Source organism: Oryzias latipes, chromosome 9, assembly GCF_002234675.1.
Source record: "Oryzias latipes chromosome 9, ASM223467v1".
NCBI lineage: Eukaryota > Metazoa > Chordata > Actinopteri > Beloniformes > Adrianichthyidae > Oryzias > Oryzias latipes.
In genome coordinates, this window is record NC_019867.2 from 18,802,943 (window position 1) to 18,820,771 (window position 17,829).

The following is a 17,829-nucleotide window of genomic DNA, read 5'->3' on the forward strand; positions in this document are numbered from 1 at the left end:
TCCCAGTTACTGTTTGGTGAAGGCCAGTCCATCACTGGACCACACAGAGACATACAACCACACGCACTAACAATCATGCCTATAGGTATGGTATAGGGACAGTTTCAGATTTATCGGTTAACCAACAAAGCATGTTTTTGGTATGTGGGACGAAGCTGGAAAAAACCCACATGTATGTGGCGAACATACATACTCCACACAGAAAAGTCCCAGCTGGGGATTAAACCATGACCGTTTTTTTCAGCGAGGTGAAAGTGCTAACCACTACACCTCAGGCAGCACTAATATAAATAGCTATGTTTTTGTACATTGTGTTTATACCCACCTAGGATATATTTCAATTATTTAAAGCACAACAACAGGCCATTAGGTGTCAGGTCTAAACACTCTCCAATCAAAAACTCTCACAGAAATGTTGGTTCTTAAGTTTTACCATATGTTATAATTTAAACGTGTAATGCAATTTTTTTTTTACAGCTGTCTGTTTTTAATCGGTTACAAACAAAAATATGTTTTGTTTCCGTAAACAGATCCGAATGCCACTGCCAGCCTAACTATCACCTTTGCTGAGATTTCTGATGTTCCTCCGCAGTTTGAACGATCTACTTTTTGTCTCTGCCTGGTGGCGGATGGATCCGTTATCCAACCTGAGCAACGAAACGTAAAACATAATAACATCGTAAAACTCCAGCATTGCAACGATGTTGTCGCTTCAAAGATTATTTCGGTCCAGGTAAGACCCGTTAGAAGTTTTCATGTAGAAGTAAGAGAGATTTAGTGTAGAAACTACGTTTTAATGTAACCAGCTGTGAGGTGAGGACACAGGTGATGCTCTCCATCACCTGTTCGGGTGTGTTAACCGATCACGGAGGACTATCTTCTGCTAGCTTCAGGCTACATTTAGCGCACTACAAAATTGAGCGTTATTTATTTGCAATTCCAGGTTTTAATAAATGTAATGGAAAGCAGTAAACAGAATGCAGAGAAAGACAGGCCTCCGCAGCACTGGAAAAGTTGCAAGCTGATGATTGATCCCGCACTTACTAAAGGATTATACAAGGTGTACCGCTTTGACGGACAGTTTTTCAACATTCCCGTGAGTATTTCATTATTTTTCTGTCTTTTTTCCTTTTCTTATAGTTTATGTACTTCCCGAAATGTGATAATAACTTAATTAAAAATAACTTTTATTATAACATTGCTGTAACTTCTTCCCAGGTGGAGGATATAGGATTATTTCCCATCAGCACCGTCAAAGATCCCCGCGTGTGCCGCTTGTGGAGCAAAAACATTAAGCCTGACCTTTCGGTTGCGAAGTTTAAGGTAATATATATTGGGATTTTAACTGTTTTTAGAATTTAATTACAAATAACAACAGTATATACCATTGTTTCCCCCCAGATTGATGAATGGTACGTTGGAGCAGTTCCTCCCAGGGAAGTAACTCTTTCCAGACTTAATGACAACGTGAATGCGACGTTTTTGCGTCATATTTGCGAGAAATATGGGAATGTGGAAGACGTGGAAATATTTTACCATCCAAATACCAAGAAACATTTAGGGGTTGCAAGAGTGGAGTTTGACACAGTGAAGGCAGCAAAAGAGGCCGTGAAGCACCTTCATCAAACGTCTGTGATGGGAAATATTATTCATGTGGAGATTGATCCTAAAGGTACAAAAGGTTGGGTTTTAACTGAAGAAATATGTGTATTATCAAAACGCTTGATTCATATTAATGTGGAATTTGCCAGGTGAAAATAGATCAGGATATCTTCAGCTTCTTCTTAGCGGCTTGTACGCTCCCAGGACATTACCGGTGAATAGCAGTGAACAGGCTCTGCAAAGCTTAGTCAAACGCTTGTTGGTAAGCATTTAAAGCCAATTATGATGTCTTTGAACTTGTATTTTCTCATTTGAACAAAAAAAAGATGTTTTGATTATACTTGGTTTCTTCTTCTTTTTTTCCAGGACAGCACATCTGCTCAGCAACAGGGGGCGTTCTCCAGTCCAGCCAGCATCGCAACACCCCTCTCTCTGGATACAGCATACTTCAGTATTTGTCAGGACACACCTTGTAGCTTTGGGTACACACCACAATCTCAGGGAACCCCTCGCACTCCCTGCTTGACAGCGACTCCTTTATCCCAGGATTCCTGCTACTCTAGTCTTCAAGCGACTCCGGTCCTCCAGGGGGAGCCTTCCACTTACAGTGTTCACAAAGTTTTGAGACATGAGCTTTCCCTTCGTAAACCTGTGAGGAACCACAAAAGGTCCAGACAGGGTTTACATTTTACCTCGAAACTTTGGCAGCCACATCCTCCAGACTCACTGTTGACAGAAAAACAAAGAAACGTCCACCAGCCTGGACCCTGGAGTAGGACTACACAATTGTCCACCCATGAAGAGTCTTCCTATACTGTTGCTTCCCCATTACAGGGGTCTGGAGGCACGCCTGACTCTTTCAGCATCCTAACCATTAATGTGTCAGCTGAGCAGCAAAATCTCCAACCACAAGCAGAGAGTTTGGACTCTCGTATTGAAAGTTTGTTGACTAATAGTGAGATCCCATCTGGCTTTCATATAAAGACTTTAGAACCCTCTGAAAATTCCCGGGACAGCCCAGCTTCATCTTGTTCCGCTCCTACAGAGGCTTTTTCAGCCTATGAACTTTTTGCCCTTTCCCCCCATGGACCTTTCAGAAGCAGCCCACAGCATTCCTGCAAGGATTTGGTGGATGTCAGTCCAACATCACTTAGTGAAAGTGATAATGAGCAGTTTTTACTTGAAGAAACCTCCCAACGTCCATCTGAAATGACTCCTTGTCAGAGAAGTGCTTACAGAGATGGTGACAAAGCTGTAGAAACATCTCACTTGTTATGCTCAAAGGTAATTTCACTAGATTAAATTTCACTTCCAACTTCCAGAAAACAATGTGTTGTTTCCTTTGTCAAATTAGTAACAGATTATATTAATATTTTTCTTTCTCAGAAGCATCTTACTGCAAACCAGGATAGGAGGCATCCAAATAAAGAACAGCCTGAAGCTGCAGCAGAGACCTCCAGTTCTTCCTTAAGTGGCTCGACTCCCAACATCATCCCTGAAGGTCCTTCTCTGGTCAGATCTTCAGGTCCTCCCCAAACTCCTTTCTTTAATCCCCTGCTTCCACCTCCATCTTCTCTTCCACCAATTCCACCTCGCCTTCCAGACGGCACAATTCCCATCCCACCACCAAACTGGATTCCTTTTCAGGGTGTCTCAATTCCACCACCTCCCTCTATCCCTCCCCCACCAGCTTTTCTTCTGCCTCCTCCACCTGTAATGCTGCCACCTCCCATACCGCCCCCTGTACACATGGGCCATTTACCCACACAACCTGCAGCCTCGTCAGATCAGGGGAGTCTTAAAACCCTCAGGAGTGCGCCTTTCTCGCTCATTCGCCCACCGTGGCCCGCTCCACCCTTTCCCAGGATGAATCCTTTTGTGCCACCACCCAGTTATCTTCCTGCTCATGAAAATCCTCATAAAGTCATAGTTGAAAAAGTTTTGGACGCCCTCATGGATGAGCTGAGATCGATCATTAGGAAGGACATTGCACGTAGAATGATTGAAGGAGTTGCTTTCAAGGCTTTTGAGGACTGGTGGAAAAGTCAGGAGGAGAAATTAAAGGTTAGTGTATCTCCTCTCAAGATGTGCTCAACTGAAACACTTTTTTCTTTCTTTCTTTGTTGAAAATACCCTTTTAAAGCTTGTCAAATCACTCTATTACTCAGATTCAAGTTCATCCTATTCAAAAGGGAACATGCTTGAAAAACAGAAACAATCCTCTGAATCGCATTACCGATCGGGGCAAAAAAACACCACTACCATCCTTTAAGGTACAGTGATTCGCTCAGTGTCTGTTAAATATACACATTTTAAACTGCTGATTGCATTGTTATGAACACAACTTTACCTTTGTGCAGGTAAAAAGGAAACGATCAGAGGAGAGACAACATTTTTCTGAAACTTCGAGTGAGATTTTTTTGTTTTTATACTTATTAAAAAAAGTAATTTTCCTGTTTTTGTAAGTTTTGCAACCTTGTTATTGTTTGTAATAGATTCCAATGTGGAACCGAATGATCAAGTAGGATCAGCATCTCCGAAAGCCAAGCGCAGACACGCAAGACCTCTGGACCTTGATAGCAGTGATGGGGATACTGATGGTGATGACGACAAAAAAGAAGAAAGAGTTGAAGATGACACTCCAGTTTTGAACCCAGTTGAGGCTGTTGTTCCACTTTCTGATGAGCCTCAGAATTTGGGAAACACCTCAAAGGTAAATTAAAAAGAACCTGTTTTATAAACAGTAATGTTGTATTTTGTATGATTTTGTCTTGTGCTATCATGCAATTAATTATTGTGTGCGATTAATTAATCATATCACATAATCACCTGTAAATAATTAATCAAAATAATCTATTTTTAATCAAACATAAAAAATGCTGTGAAAAGACTCATTTTGAGGTATTTTCATTTAAATCCGTAACATTGTGGGACAGTAAAAGATCAAAGCATAACTAAAACATTGACTTTATGAAGTTTTTTCATAAAGTCAACCTTTACTTTTACACTACCAAGGAGGATTTTTTTAAGGCAATCCAAATATCGACAATAAACTTCTTATTAATACCATATCCCATAAAACATTTGTGGACATACCTTATGTCACAGTTAAACACAACTACAAGAAAAGACATGAGTGATTTTATAGTTTCCTTTAACCTGTTTGGTGAATTTGATAATTTTGAAGAGTCTGATGCAGCAGAAGATAAAAGAGAGGAGAGAAAATAAGATGGAGGTGATGAAACACAGGAGGGAACACTGGAGGAATTGAACTACTTTGATTTTGGACTTTGTTTCTTTGAAACAAACTTTTGCTTCATCATCTGGACAAAAACAAGCGAAAAATTATCCATTGTTTAACTTGTTATAACGTTCAGCATAAATACCACTTTCCACAGAGTTTTTGTTTAAGTTTAGTTTAGTTTAGTTTAGTTTATTTTTCCACAATGTGTCAAAAGCAACAAATCCCCTCACAGTACAGAATGTGGTAAAAAGGGACATCCCCTCTCTTAAGAGAGGTAAGAGTGAGAGTAGAGCGAGTTAAGTGTGGACGCTGTTACCATGACAACGCTTCGCACTGCGTATCAAATAGTCTGCTTTTGTGAAAAAAGGATTTAAACTCAAAAATGTAACAAGATTAAAGTATTAATAATTGATTTAACATTTATTTGTTCGTAAGTGACCATGGTAATAATAATAATAGATTTTATTTAGAATGCGCTTTACATTTTAGATAAAATCTCAAAGCGCTAGAGATTATAAACACGTGTCGATTTTCAGAAATCAATAGACTTCATGGTAGATGAAATCAGGCCTCTGTGTTGTAATTTACCGGGAATTATCCCTTACACAATAGATAATAATTACAGATAGAAAATTTGATTTATGTGTTAAAAAAATTGCTAATTTGTCTGCTATTAATTAACGCGACAATTTGACACCCTTCATTTTGTCAATGCTTTGATTAGAAGGACAGTCATGCAGATGGGGATTCTGATAGTTATCAACACCATGAAGAAACCGCCGCAGAAGAACGGAGAAACCTCACTGATGTTACGTTTCAAACAGCTGACAAAGAACATCACTTATACAAAGGTTTGTTTAAAGGTCACTCTGTTTCTATACCAAACACCACTGATTATTGATTTATTCAATTTAAATTTTTAAAATGTGTTCTTTAATCAGTTACAGAAACAGAAACTGTCTCAGAGAGCAGCTCTTCAGAGGAGAGTGAGTATTGCTCTGACTCCAGATTGTTCTCATCTCAAAGCACTGAGGATTCCCCCTCTGACCGGAGCACCACAAGTGGAAGAATCAAGGAGGATGAGAGTGAAGAGTGCATTGTGATATCATCAGACGAAGACTCAGATGAGACCGAGCCTCCAGTGACCCCTTCAAACCCTTTAACTCCAGGCTCTCAGATGGATCTTGACCTGCAGAACTGGTTAGATATGTGCGAGCAAACCGACGAGAACCATGCATCCTGTCAGCAAGACTTCTACTCTTTGGATCCTGTGATGGTGCTTCAATCCAATGAAACACAGAGCTTGTGCCACATGTCGCCCATGGGACTTGCAGGTAAATTTCCAGGATGTTATTTTTCACTAGATCAGGTTAGTTTGAGCCATGAGGAAAATACATTCTATGAAGACTTCCTGGTAATTCCTTAAATTTAGATTTACAAATTGTTCAAAATTGCACAAAACATGAAATAATATTTTTCACTTGTTGTGATTTCAAATTACTTTGTAAATAAATGAATGGTATTCCTTAGCATTCATTTATATTTAATAATGATATCTTTGTAGAAGAAGAGCCTGGACCTGATGTGGACATGAGGAGTCCTGACTGGACAGACGAGTTTGAACCAAGGATAGACCAACTGAGGCCTCCAACTCCCACTGGCTGCTTAGTAGACGGTGACATTCTGATCAAAAACAAAACAACTCCGATTGTGGAAGAAGCTGAGCTGCCTCCAACACCAGGCAGGGGGGTCCTGGCTGAGCTGGAAATAGCAGAATCAGATGAAATCAATGAAGTCCTCTTTTTGTCCTCAGCAAACTGCGAGCTTGCAGCAGCGCAGGTTGATTCCCCGTTGGCTTCATGCGATGCGTATGAAGAAATGCCTGAAACTCCTGGGGAGGAAGAGGACAGTGAAAGGATAGCTTACAACTCAGAGAGAGCGCCAGCAACACCTGGCAGAGGAGTGGCAGAAGACACAACTATGGAGACATCAGATGTCCTACCACTCTCATGTAACCCTTACATAACACCTCCCAAAACACCTGGAAGAGACATTGTTTTACCCCTAAGAGCCCATGAGAGGCAAACACAAGCCAAGGTTGCCTCGTCACCCTCACCGCATCCTAACCTTTTAAGAATATCTCCCACTGCAATGTCATCTCCATGCAGCCTCGCAGAAGCTTCGTCTGACACCGATGACTGGACTAGAGCCAAACCCCTGCAGGGACTTGAAAACATGCCCGGTGTTCAGAATGAGGAGCCATCTTCAGGAAAACACAAACAGTGGAAGAAGCTGAAAAGGAAAAAGCGGAACCAGCAAAAACAGCTCGGGCGAAGCTTCTTCTCAAACGCTGGGCTTCAACGGTGGCGTTCGCTTTATGAAGAATGGAAAATTTTTCACAGCTTTTGGAAGCACGGTTTGGATGAAGAAGATGCAAGGTATCTCAAGGTTTCTTATGAAAAGTTGTGGGAGGAAGGGAAATGTGCAGAGTGGCTCAGGAACACCACGTGGATTTCTCATCCTCATATCCTTTTCTACTAAAGTTTACAGCAAGTTAAAACTAACTATTTTTGTAATCATCAAATCATAAGCATTTGCAAGTTTAAAAAAAAAAGATTTCTTTAATGTGTACATTTTAGGTTTTGACAAAGATTTTATTTAACTGTTCATTTTAATTGAAGTCCTACGGTTAAAAGTCAAGTCTTTATGTTAAGAGCAACTCTGTGTGTTGGTCCTGTGCTTATCTTTCTTAACCGCTGTTCACTGACTAAGGTCCATTTAGAGAGGAGCAAAGAGCATCAGTGTTCGTTCCACAGAACCGGTTCTGCTCGCAGTGAAGGGTTCTACAAAATCAGCAGGAAGGAGAAGATGAAGAACCTGTCCAACTCCAGGCTGAGCACAAACCCTCCCTTTACAGACGCTCAGGTATTCAGGAGGAAAGGGGAAAATGTGCTGATAGGATTGAGTTGGTTTTGTTCACTCACAACCTCTTCAGCAGGGAGCGCGTGTTCCAGCCCAGCTTCCCTCCTCACTGAGATCTGGCTCAGACTTTAGGTCTGAACAGCGCCGCCTGCTGTCCTCCTTCAGCTGCGATAGTGACCTGGTCCGGTTCAACCAGCTAAAAGTGAGCAAAGCGTTTCTGAAGATATTTGCACTCCACTGTTTAAAGACCTAAAATCTGATTTTTTGTAGCTTTAAGCCTGAAATGTATTATTTCTGATAAAACGAAAGATCTGGTAAATGTTTAAATGGTAAAATCCTCTATTTATTTTTAAATGTTACTTGGTATTTCAAAAAAGATACAGATTTTAATGAAGATCCCGGTACATAATTTCAAAATGGTTTATTAATTGGAAAATGGTTTATTAACATTTTTTGTCTTAAACTGGCTGTTGTTTCTGTGAACTATGTATCACTGTGACTTAAATCTCCTCAGTACCGAAAAAAGAGAATTCGGTTTAGCAGGAGCCACATCCACGAGTGGGGCCTGTTTGCTATGGAGCCCATAGCAGCCGACGAAATGGTGATCGAGTATGTAGGGGAAACCATCCGACAGGTAAAAAGCTGATGTGAAGCCGTCCAAAGAGATAAATATATTTAATGTCATCCCTAAGACCTTTTCTTTTTAGCCTTATATTTTATTTGGTTCGGGTCTCACCAGGTCATCGCTGACAGGAGGGAGCAGAGATATGAGGAGGAGGGCATCGGAGGCAGCTATTTGTTTCGGATTGACCAGGATACCATTATAGATGCCACTAAATGTGGGAACTTAGCGAGGTTTATCAACCACAGCTGTAATGTGAGTATACAGTGTGTGTGTGTGTGTGTGGGGGGGGGGGGGGGGGCAGCTTTTGTAAGAAACTACTTCAAATCTTTATACAGTAATTTATTGATATGCATTATATTGCAATAATAAAAATGATAAAGTATCTGAAAGCTGTTAGTTATACTTGTGCACTTGTTGCTTTGGTAAAACCATGATGGAAGGCAACTTGTCATCTGGCTATTTGTCAAATTTACTCGCTGCAGTTGTGTGTTTATTACTATGGAATATAAGGCCCACCATCAAAATAAAAAAAGAGAATAAAATAAAATAAAAAAAAGACCAGGATAAAGTAGTTAAATTATGAGAGAAAAAAATCAACATTTTATGTGAATAAAATCTTAGAATTATTTGTAAAAAAGTCAATATTTTACAACAATTAAGTTATAATTTCATAATTTATAAATTGAGAATTTACAAGATTAAACTCATAAATTAAAAATGGCAAAAGGCTGTTGACTAAAAAATATAAACAACAAAATAAGAACCAATATTGTGTTTAGAATAAAAAACATAGAACAAATTGTGAGCAGTTACTTCATCATTGGCTTCACAAATAAGGAAATGCTTTTTACCTACACTTTGTAAGCATAAGGACATTGAAAAGTATTTGCAGGAAACTGGGCCTCTTCAGATGAAGATTCTTGACCCACAATGGGCGCACCGTTTACATTTCCAACAGTACAGTTGCAGAGGTTCAAATGCATTATAGCATATGGATTTCTATGATAATTAAAGCCATAAATGGCTGCATTGATAGATTAAGTCGGAACGTAATGTGGATGGAGGCTCACACAAGCAACATTATTTTCGAAAGACCATGGCCTTTTCCTAATAGAATGAGGACTTTTTCTCATAATAAGTTTATTCTTGTAAATTTTTTACTTTTTTCTCATATTTTATAACTTAATTTTCATATATATCTTTCATTGTGGTTCTAATACTCTGTTGTATTTTATTCATCTGACTCAAGCAACTTCTGACTCATTTAAAGTTGCTAATGCAAACCAGTGCATGTCTGGACATAACATTTGTGGATCTTCCTGGATGTGTTTTTGTCTTACAGCCTAACTGCTACGCAAAGGTCATATCTGTGGAATCTCAGAAGAAGATTGTGATTTACTCCCGTCAGCCAATAAGCATCAATGAGGAGATTACGTACAACTACAAGTTCCCCATTGAGGACACAAAAATACCATGTTTGTGTGGAGCAGAAAACTGCAGAGGATCTTTGAACTAATCTGTGATTAAATGACTTTTGAAGCACAACAGAGGCAAAAAGTGACTTACAGTAATAAACTCTTGATTCAGGAAAATAAGCTTCCACTCTGCCTATCAATTATAATGTGTTGATCAGGTTAGTTTTGAAGTAATGCCAATAAAAACCTTGTAGAAAATCACCTGTATGTTAGGAAACAGCACAGTTATTATCAGATGTGGTTAAGTGAAGAACAGGCAGCACTTTTGAAGTTTTTATTTCATCTGAAGGGAATGTCCAAAGGAAAAATGTACTGTTTTCATTCATGAGAGCTTTAGCAGTGATTTGCTTACGTTAAGCTTACAGTAATGTTTTGATACGACAAGTTCAAGAGTTAAAAGTCGTTTTTTCAGTGATGACATGATGTTAAGAAAGTTAAAGATAGGTAATAAAATCCTTCCTACAATGCCAGCTCTTGTAATGTTGATTCTGAGCACAGAAACATGTCAGTCTAAGCCAGGGATGGGCAAACTTTAAAACTCGTGGGCCACAAAGGGTTCTAAAAGGGCCAGACCAGGAGCATATGTATGGCGTGTTTTGGTAATCCACCTCATAAGAGGAAGAAATAACATGGAATCTAGATTAAATAACATTTTTTAATTTTGATTGAAAATTAATACAACAGAGCATTCTGGACTTTTTGCTTAAGAATGTGTGTGTCTTTTCCTCTCATTTTAATGCCAATCACACTAATGGGCTGATGCCTGTCAGGGAAAAACGCAAACATTCATGTGGTATTGGAATATTCAGAAAAATGTCTGTCTGGCTCGGAAAATGTACAAGAACGTCCCAAAAAAAAAAATCCTCCAACACCTCAGCCGTAGTTTGTCCACCCCTGGTGTCTAAGCTATCCTGGTCCTTTTTTTGGTGAAATATTGTTGAGTTTTCATCATTGAAAGGTGAGAATCTTGAATGAATTCACATGTCTTTTGAGTCTCCGTTTGGTGTGAGGACAGTCAGATTTCCTCGAGCTTGCTGGTCGGCTTCAATAGCTTCAAAAAGAGACTTGAAGTTTCCTGCTCCGAAGCCCTGTAAATGAACGGGAAATGAGTTTGAATGAAAAGGCATATGCTGGATCTGCTTTAAAACGTTGTTTTTTTTGGTGATTGCACCTGGTGGTTGTGTCTCTGAATGACTTCCAAGAACACAGTTGGACGATCCTGCACTGGCTTGGTGAAGATCTGGAGTAAATAGCCGTTGTCATCGTAGTCAATCAAGATCTTTAGTTCCTGGAAGGTCAGAGGAGAATGGTTGTCAGCTTGGATGATTGAAACAACTTTTAGTCCTTCTGTTTATTGTTATTGTCATCAAACTTGCTTCTTTTGAACATTAAGTCAAAAACAACTTCATGAAACATCCCACTTTTATCAAATGTGAACACTGTTCCAACCTGCAGCACGTCCAGGTCCTCTGAGATTTTGACCTTTGAGTGTTTCAGGTTCTCCTTCAGCTGCTCATAGTAGGTGTCTGGCACTGTCATGAACTCCATCCCACGCTCCTTCAGGTTACGAACCTTTGTTGTTGGTAAATATTTGTTTTCTTAAAAATGGCTCCTCTTAAAAAGCTGAAAATATTCTTCAATATACTCACTGAAGTGATGATGTCGGATGTGTTCATGGCAATGTGTTGCACTCCTGGACCTCCATAGTAATCCACGTACTCCTGCAAGTCAACAAAGTGTCTGTTAGCCCACAACCGGGGCTTTTCGGTTTCAGTTGTGGGTTTGGTCTGATCACACTTCAAAACACTTGCCTGTATCTGGGACTTTCTCTTGCCCATGGCTGGCTCATTGATGGGCATCTTCACAGTCTCCTCATAATTTGCCACCACAATGGAGCGCAGGGCACTGAACTCAGTCTGAAGCTGCTTGTCATCCACAGACCAGAAGCGGTGAAAGAGGAGAGTTTTCTGATACCTATTGATCCAAAACCATAAAGAGTGTGAAGCATCAGTGCCACTTCAAACCATAAAAATCCCCTCAAAACAACAGACAAGCAGCTAGAAATACATGTAAAGTGGTTAGATGGATTACTTATTATAAACAAAAGAATGATGGGATTTTTTTGTCAAATTGTTTTGGGCTTTTCCTTTCAACAAAGCAAAAAAAAAACCAACCCAAGCTTGTTACTCCCCTCTTTCCTGGATTACCCAATGAGCTTGCTCTTTAGAAGAACTGCCTTGTTTCACCTCTTCAGTATCATGGGGTGAAAACAAGATCCAGATGTGCAGAACCACTGAGCCTCCAAAACTGCAAAGTCATGCTGATTCTTGAAATTGGATCCCTCTCAACATCCAAATACGTTAAGTTCCACGTAGAGGAGGTGATAACCATTACTGTTACAAATATTCAGAAGTTTGTTACCAATCCACAATTGGAACCATCTCATCATCTGGTTGGTTTCCCACAACGTGATCAATGAAGTCCAGCTTTCCACTAGGCCTGAATTTAAAGATTGGATTAGAACTCACCAAAATTGCATATTAATTGGAAATATATCTGTGAAATAGCAAATGTACTTACAGTTTAGTGAGTAAAGGGTCTTGAAACAGAGGGGGATGGAAACCAGGCAGAAACAGACCTTTGTATCCGGTTTTTTCCACAAATGTGTGAGTGGTGTCTCCATACTACACCATTCAAAAAGAAGTTGACTTTAAATATAGCATAATATCAATCAACAGGATTTGATGTAAATTCTTTTGACTTCATACCGTCCGAAGCACAGCCAGTCTGACTTTTCCCTTTTTATCTTCCAGAGTGTGTGGCTCTTTTATAATATTTGCTCCTCTCTCCCGGGCTTTCTTTGTTGTTCCATTTTTGCAAAAAATAAAAAATAAAATAACAATGCACATGCAGCTGCATTACAAAAAATCAGCACCTTTACCTGGACCAGAAAGTCACAGTCCTCCACTGTAAATGCGATATCCTTCACTCCATCTCCATGCTTCACCATGTGATCCCCCATCTCTGAGAAGACACTTCCAGCTTTCAGGAAAACCCTAAAGTCGTCTGAATCTCTTAAACAGCTTGCACTGTGGCACTTTCAGATTTTCAGGTAACGTATTTGCAGGTAAAACACACAACATTTTTCATTTCTGCCACACATCACAAAGGTTTACCTTTGTTTCCAGGATTAAGGGCAGAAGAGAAGACATAGATGATCTGTAACGTGAACAGAAAATCTGGGCAGTCAGTCATGCACTTAAGCTTCATATGCTTGTTCAGTGCTGTTTTTAACTTAATATGAGGTGAAAAGGCTTTTTCATCAGATCAAACTAAACAAAGTGCCTTACACGCATTTAAATATATTTTTTTCACACGTAGAACTAGGATTATTTCTTGTTTTGCTGCTGTGACACCAGTTACTTTGACTTTGAATGCATACATTGTCTTACATATGTGGTCTGCTGTTCCTGCAGCTCCTTACCTTGCCTTGTTTTACTGCATGAGACACCACCTCTCGACTCCCTGTCTCCAAGCCTTGGTAAGCCAGTGGTTCAAATCCAAGCTTGTTGCAGTAATAAGAAGCAGCCTGTTGAACAACGTCTTTATTAATGAGTAGAAAATTCTATCAAAACCTGTAATTGTGTGTCACAGTTGCCCAAATTGTGGCTCAACAGCCGGCTTTTATCAGCCTGGTAGCACCATCTCCTGGTGATTTGTTTTTAAGCAGTTTGTGCTGCCGGTTTATGAAGTGCAGTGAGATGGTTTGTGCAGTTTATCACTAGTGTTCATTTCAAATCATCTGAGCATAAACAATTATTCAAGAAAAAATATACATTTGCAAGCAGCCGCGAGTTACGTTACCTGTTTTGCATTTCCAACCCAGAAAGTGATGTGATCAAAGCAGAGGAACCTGCCCTGCTCGTGCTAAAAACAAAAATGTAACAAAAGTGGATCCTTGGTAAATACTTTTTCTTTTAGGGGACTTAAGAATTCAAAAGGCCAAAAAAATAAAAACCCATTACATTTCCCATAAAATTTTCTTGTTTACCTTTTCTCCTTTGTCTGTGTATGTTGTCTACAATGAAGAAGAAAAGATGATAAGCACCAATTCTAATGCCAAAAACTCAAAGTTTTATCATGAATTAAACAGAAAAATATTGAAAAATTATTCAATAAGAACTCACCATCTTGGTAGCGGCGGTCTGACCTGACTGTCAGGAAGAAAACTTGAGTCAACACTTAGGTTTAAAAGCAGAGCAAGAAATTTAAAGATCCACTCCCACCAATGAGGAGCTGGCATTGGTGGAGGAGACGGGATCGATGCTGAGAGCACGTTTGCTGTTACACAACAGTTTCTTGGAAAATATTTTTAGTTGCCACTAATGTGGCTAAACAACAAGGATACACAAACATTTTATTTTTGTTTTTAAATTCACCTTAAGAGTAAGGAAGCTTACAGTTGTGGTTAAACCCTGTCCCTATAAAAAATGATATAGTTTTACAACCTTTTGTTAGGTTTACATCAACAACAATAGTAACACAATAATTGTAGAGTTTTTTTCATTGATTCAAATTATATGTTTTTTCCTTTAAAAATGAATTGACAGTGTGCATATGTTTGGAGTTACAGCCTCATTTTTCTAGAAATGTTTAAGACCCATGTGTTAGTATTTAGTGGCAAGAGGAGGCTCACTCAAGCCGGCCTCTCATTGGCTCACTGGTGTTTGGCTGAGAGAACCCTCACGTGTCTGGAAATGCCTCAATCTCCTCATATCGGGTTCCTATGATGGGATTCAAAAATCACCACAGTTATCACTGCTTTATCACATCTCAAGTTAGGGGTTTTAAATCAACAGGTGAATGTGTGTGCTGCCTGAGTGAAACTGTGCTGAACTAGGTCATGCAACTGAATATTTCAATAGATATTAGAGTAGTTTGTTACTAAAGTAACTAACATTGTTTCTCTTTGAGCCACTTTTCTTTGTGTTTTCCCTGCAAATGTCACATTTGTTTACGAGGGAAATGGACTAAAAAGAACCACCCCAACACCAGCCACTATTCTCCATCTTCACAATAATGATCTTTATCCTCTTATTTTTTTGACTAACTTGTTAAAAAATATACATGGTCATTATAGAAGATGCAGATTAGTTATTTATTGAAATAACAGACATATTGCAAAAATCCATAGTTTGAGTTATCTGCAAAACAGTGCGATAAGAAAATGATATAAATAAAAAACAGTAGAGGTTGTTTGATACAAAAATGAATGAATTTATTGATCCAGAGTGTATTTTTATGAACAATAAAACCCTAATTTAATGCATGTTTGTCATTCAAAGACTAAAAAGTTGCAGCTTTTCATGCAATGTCCTTGGTTTATGTTAAACAACTTGATATTTTTCATGTAAAACACGAATATTCAAGAATTACTATTGAAATCTATAGAAAAATCACTGCCAAATGAGAAACAGAAACACACATCTGTAAATTATAAATGCATTTATTTTTTACACTATTAGAAAACACAGATTTCAAAGTACAAATACAAAGTTGTTTAATGTCATGGTTTTTCACTGTTCCGTCATTTTACCTGATTTAGCAAACACAGAAAAAAAGTTGGCTGAGCTGTGGTGTAGTGATTAGCCCTCTTGCTCGTGTGCCATTTGCATGTGTGGGTTTTTGTCTGTGAAGGTTCTGGCTTTCTCCCACATGCTTCATTGTTTTTTTTTTGTTTAACATAATATGTTTCTCTGCAGCTGATGGACTGGGAACCTGTCCAGGGTGTACCCCGCCTTCATCTGACAGTAGCTGGGCAGGCTCCAGTATCCCCACAACCCGTCACAGGTCCCAAAGGGCTTAGAAAGTAAAATAATGGAAAGAAAGAAAAGGCAAGAAGATAGAATAACATTTATTGTGAGTCAAAAACTGCAATTCCGAAAGGCAAAAATCCCCACACAAACTTTTTAAACTTGAATTATCTTAAAAAGTCTACTTCTCAGTTCAGATTAGAGTCCTTTGCCTCTAAAATGCTGCTCCCCAATCAGATGAATACATTTTCAGCTTACTAGACGTAAAAAAAATTGTCTCTTTCTTGTAAGCATCATTCTTTCTTGTAAACGTCTCAGTGTTGCATTTCTGGTTCTTGTTGCTCCTATTCGCCTACACTGTTCAAACTAAAATCAACAAATAAACTTTTTTGACTTGTTAAGACATAAGGCATTTGATCTTATGCTGCACAGAAGCTCCACAGTTCCTTGAACTCAGAATGATGCAAGTCACAAACCTGCAATTAGTGGTAACATCAAATAATAAAACACAAAAACAAACCTTCAACTGGTGTTTCCCATCATGCACTGAAACTGAAGTTAACAAAAAAGGCTTCAACTGGATTTGTTAAGTTTATTCTCGTCTCTGCTCATCAGCTAATTTTGGTAATGATGCCAAATGAACTTAAATTGTATAGAAGTTGGAGCAATTATGAGCTGAAATGTAACATTGATTCCATCAAGAAAAAAATAGTTGAAAATAAAATCTTGTTCATATGTTTCAGTTTTATTTTTACAACATTTTGCATAAAACTCTGACCGCTTAATCCTTCACAGCTCTGAGTTCTGGGAACATCTTACTAATCACCAGTGAGAATTCGGCGCTCTGCCCCTTTGAGTGCTCCCACTGCGGCTCTCCCCGAAGAGCTTTGTTTTTCAAGTTATTACCAAGTGGCTTGCCGTTGTCACTGGAAGCAGCTTCTGCAGACAGAAGGTGTGACACAATAGAACTACATCATCTAAAAACAACTATAGGTATGACATAACTTGCCTCAAAAGGTGAAAGCCTGTTAAAGGTTTGCATAGAAATCATAAGCTGTGCAGTTCATATGCTGAAGCTCTCATCATCTCTGGGTTGTTTAATGTTTTGAGTGGTGGTGGACCCTAAAGCAAAAACTGTCTAGACTACAGAGACATGAGTGTGTGAGCAGGGAATTTGACTTATTTCTAAATGCACTTCAAGTGAACAATATTTTAAAAAAAAACTATGTATATGATGGAAATGAATATGTGAGACTTGCTTGTTTTGCAATCACCAAGTAAATTTTTTTAATGTTATGACGATCCGCACTAGGTTGTAGGTTTAAATCCCCTGAGTTCTAGCTCCCAGGGTACTCACATGGGTGCCAGCACTCCTCATGTGAGTGTAGCTCAGTTTGAGGGACCAGGGCAGCTGAAGACAAAGAGCAAACATGAGCTCCTTTCAAACAAGTCCAGAAATATTGGTGAATGGAGAACAACAGCTCAGCTCTGCTGAAGAAGAAGGGTGCACGGCCCCCGTCAGTACGCACGATGAAGCCCTGGAGGGCAGCAGTGCAACAGAAAAGGAGACACAAGTGAAGATGCAGTCTGTTTTCCAGCAGGTACGTAATCAGATCAGATTGCAAAGTGGCATCCGGGAGCTGGTGCAAAAAGTCAAAGACAGAGAAATTGATATTTTGCTGGAGAATAAGGAACCTCAGGGCAAAGATGTCACTGCAGAGGAGGAAGAAGCAACGGGGGCTATGACAGATAAATTTAAAGGTGAAATGGATTTGACCTTGGAGGCTTTGTGTGCAATTTTTGAAATAAAGCTTGAGGCAAGCAAAAAGACTTCAAAGGATGAGCTCCAAGTTCAGATTTCTCTTCTGCGTAAAGAAATGGAGGCATACATCAAGCAGGCTCTGACGGACTTGGAGTGTAAAATAAAATCCAGCAGCTTCCAGCAGACACGTTTGGATAAACAACAACAGACCACAACTCCAGGAGAGAAACGCAAGCCTGCAACAGCTTCATCCCTGACGAGCCACAGAAGAAAGGTCCTGACCCGGACCATGACCACCATAGTTCCTAAGACCTCTGTTCCAAACATCAGCGGACAACGCACCAAATCTGAAACAGGGAGCTGGAAGGGTCAAAGCTCCCGATTCC

General features: G+C 39.3%; 2 protein-coding genes across 5 annotated transcripts; one reads left to right on the forward strand and one right to left on the reverse strand.

The window, feature by feature from the left end:
- The first annotated feature begins 516 nt into the window (after positions 1 to 516).
- On the forward strand, positions 517 to 10,014 carry LOC101162134 (histone-lysine N-methyltransferase SETD1B-A). 4 transcript variants are annotated; one of them, XM_011479396.3, is made up of 18 exons: positions 517 to 733; positions 944 to 1,096; positions 1,219 to 1,323; positions 1,402 to 1,672; positions 1,752 to 1,864; positions 1,969 to 2,886; positions 2,989 to 3,666; positions 3,771 to 3,875; positions 3,963 to 4,011; positions 4,098 to 4,315; positions 5,571 to 5,697; positions 5,788 to 6,180; positions 6,411 to 7,370; positions 7,611 to 7,771; positions 7,842 to 7,970; positions 8,283 to 8,402; positions 8,508 to 8,645; positions 9,736 to 10,014. In XM_011479396.3, exons 2-18 carry the CDS (start codon positions 959 to 961, stop codon positions 9,907 to 9,909), a joined length of 4,797 nt encoding a protein of 1,598 aa, XP_011477698.1. In that variant the 5' UTR covers positions 517 to 733; positions 944 to 958; the 3' UTR covers positions 9,910 to 10,014. The 4 variants fall into 4 exon arrangements, with proteins under 4 accessions (XP_011477698.1, XP_020561741.1, XP_020561742.1 ...); XM_020706082.2 differs by having other exon boundaries at positions 7,845 to 7,970; XM_020706083.2 differs by having other exon boundaries at positions 5,574 to 5,697.
- A 114-nt stretch (positions 10,015 to 10,128) lies between these two features.
- On the reverse strand, positions 10,129 to 14,229 carry LOC101157460 (4-hydroxyphenylpyruvate dioxygenase-like). The gene is made up of 14 exons (XM_004072520.4): positions 14,056 to 14,229; positions 13,920 to 13,946; positions 13,733 to 13,795; positions 13,353 to 13,457; positions 13,045 to 13,087; positions 12,810 to 12,892; positions 12,637 to 12,726; positions 12,449 to 12,552; positions 12,290 to 12,367; positions 11,680 to 11,842; positions 11,518 to 11,589; positions 11,318 to 11,440; positions 11,040 to 11,156; positions 10,129 to 10,956 (listed from the first exon to the last, which is right to left on the reverse strand). The coding sequence occupies exons 1-14, from the start codon at positions 14,056 to 14,058 to the stop codon at positions 10,846 to 10,848; spliced, it is 1,182 nt and encodes a 393-aa protein (XP_004072568.1). The 5' UTR covers positions 14,059 to 14,229; the 3' UTR covers positions 10,129 to 10,845.
- Between the last annotated feature and the right edge of the window lie 3,600 nt (positions 14,230 to 17,829).

Coding starts and splice junctions, on each gene's coding strand:
- LOC101157460 (XM_004072520.4), bottom strand. Junction 11,590..11,679: donor AGAGAAAGTCCCAGATACAG/GCAAGTGTTTTG, acceptor GTTGACTTGCAG/GAGTACGTGGATTACTATGG. Junction 11,441..11,517: donor CATCCGACATCATCACTTCA/GTGAGTATATTG, acceptor CCAACAACAAAG/GTTCGTAACCTGAAGGAGCG.
- LOC101162134 (XM_011479396.3), top strand. CDS start 959: ATGGAAAGCAGTAAACAGAATGCAGAGAAAGACAGGCCTCCGCAGCAC. Junction 5,698..5,787: donor AGAACATCACTTATACAAAG/GTTTGTTTAAAG, acceptor TTCTTTAATCAG/TTACAGAAACAGAAACTGTC. Junction 8,403..8,507: donor TAGGGGAAACCATCCGACAG/GTAAAAAGCTGA, acceptor GGGTCTCACCAG/GTCATCGCTGACAGGAGGGA.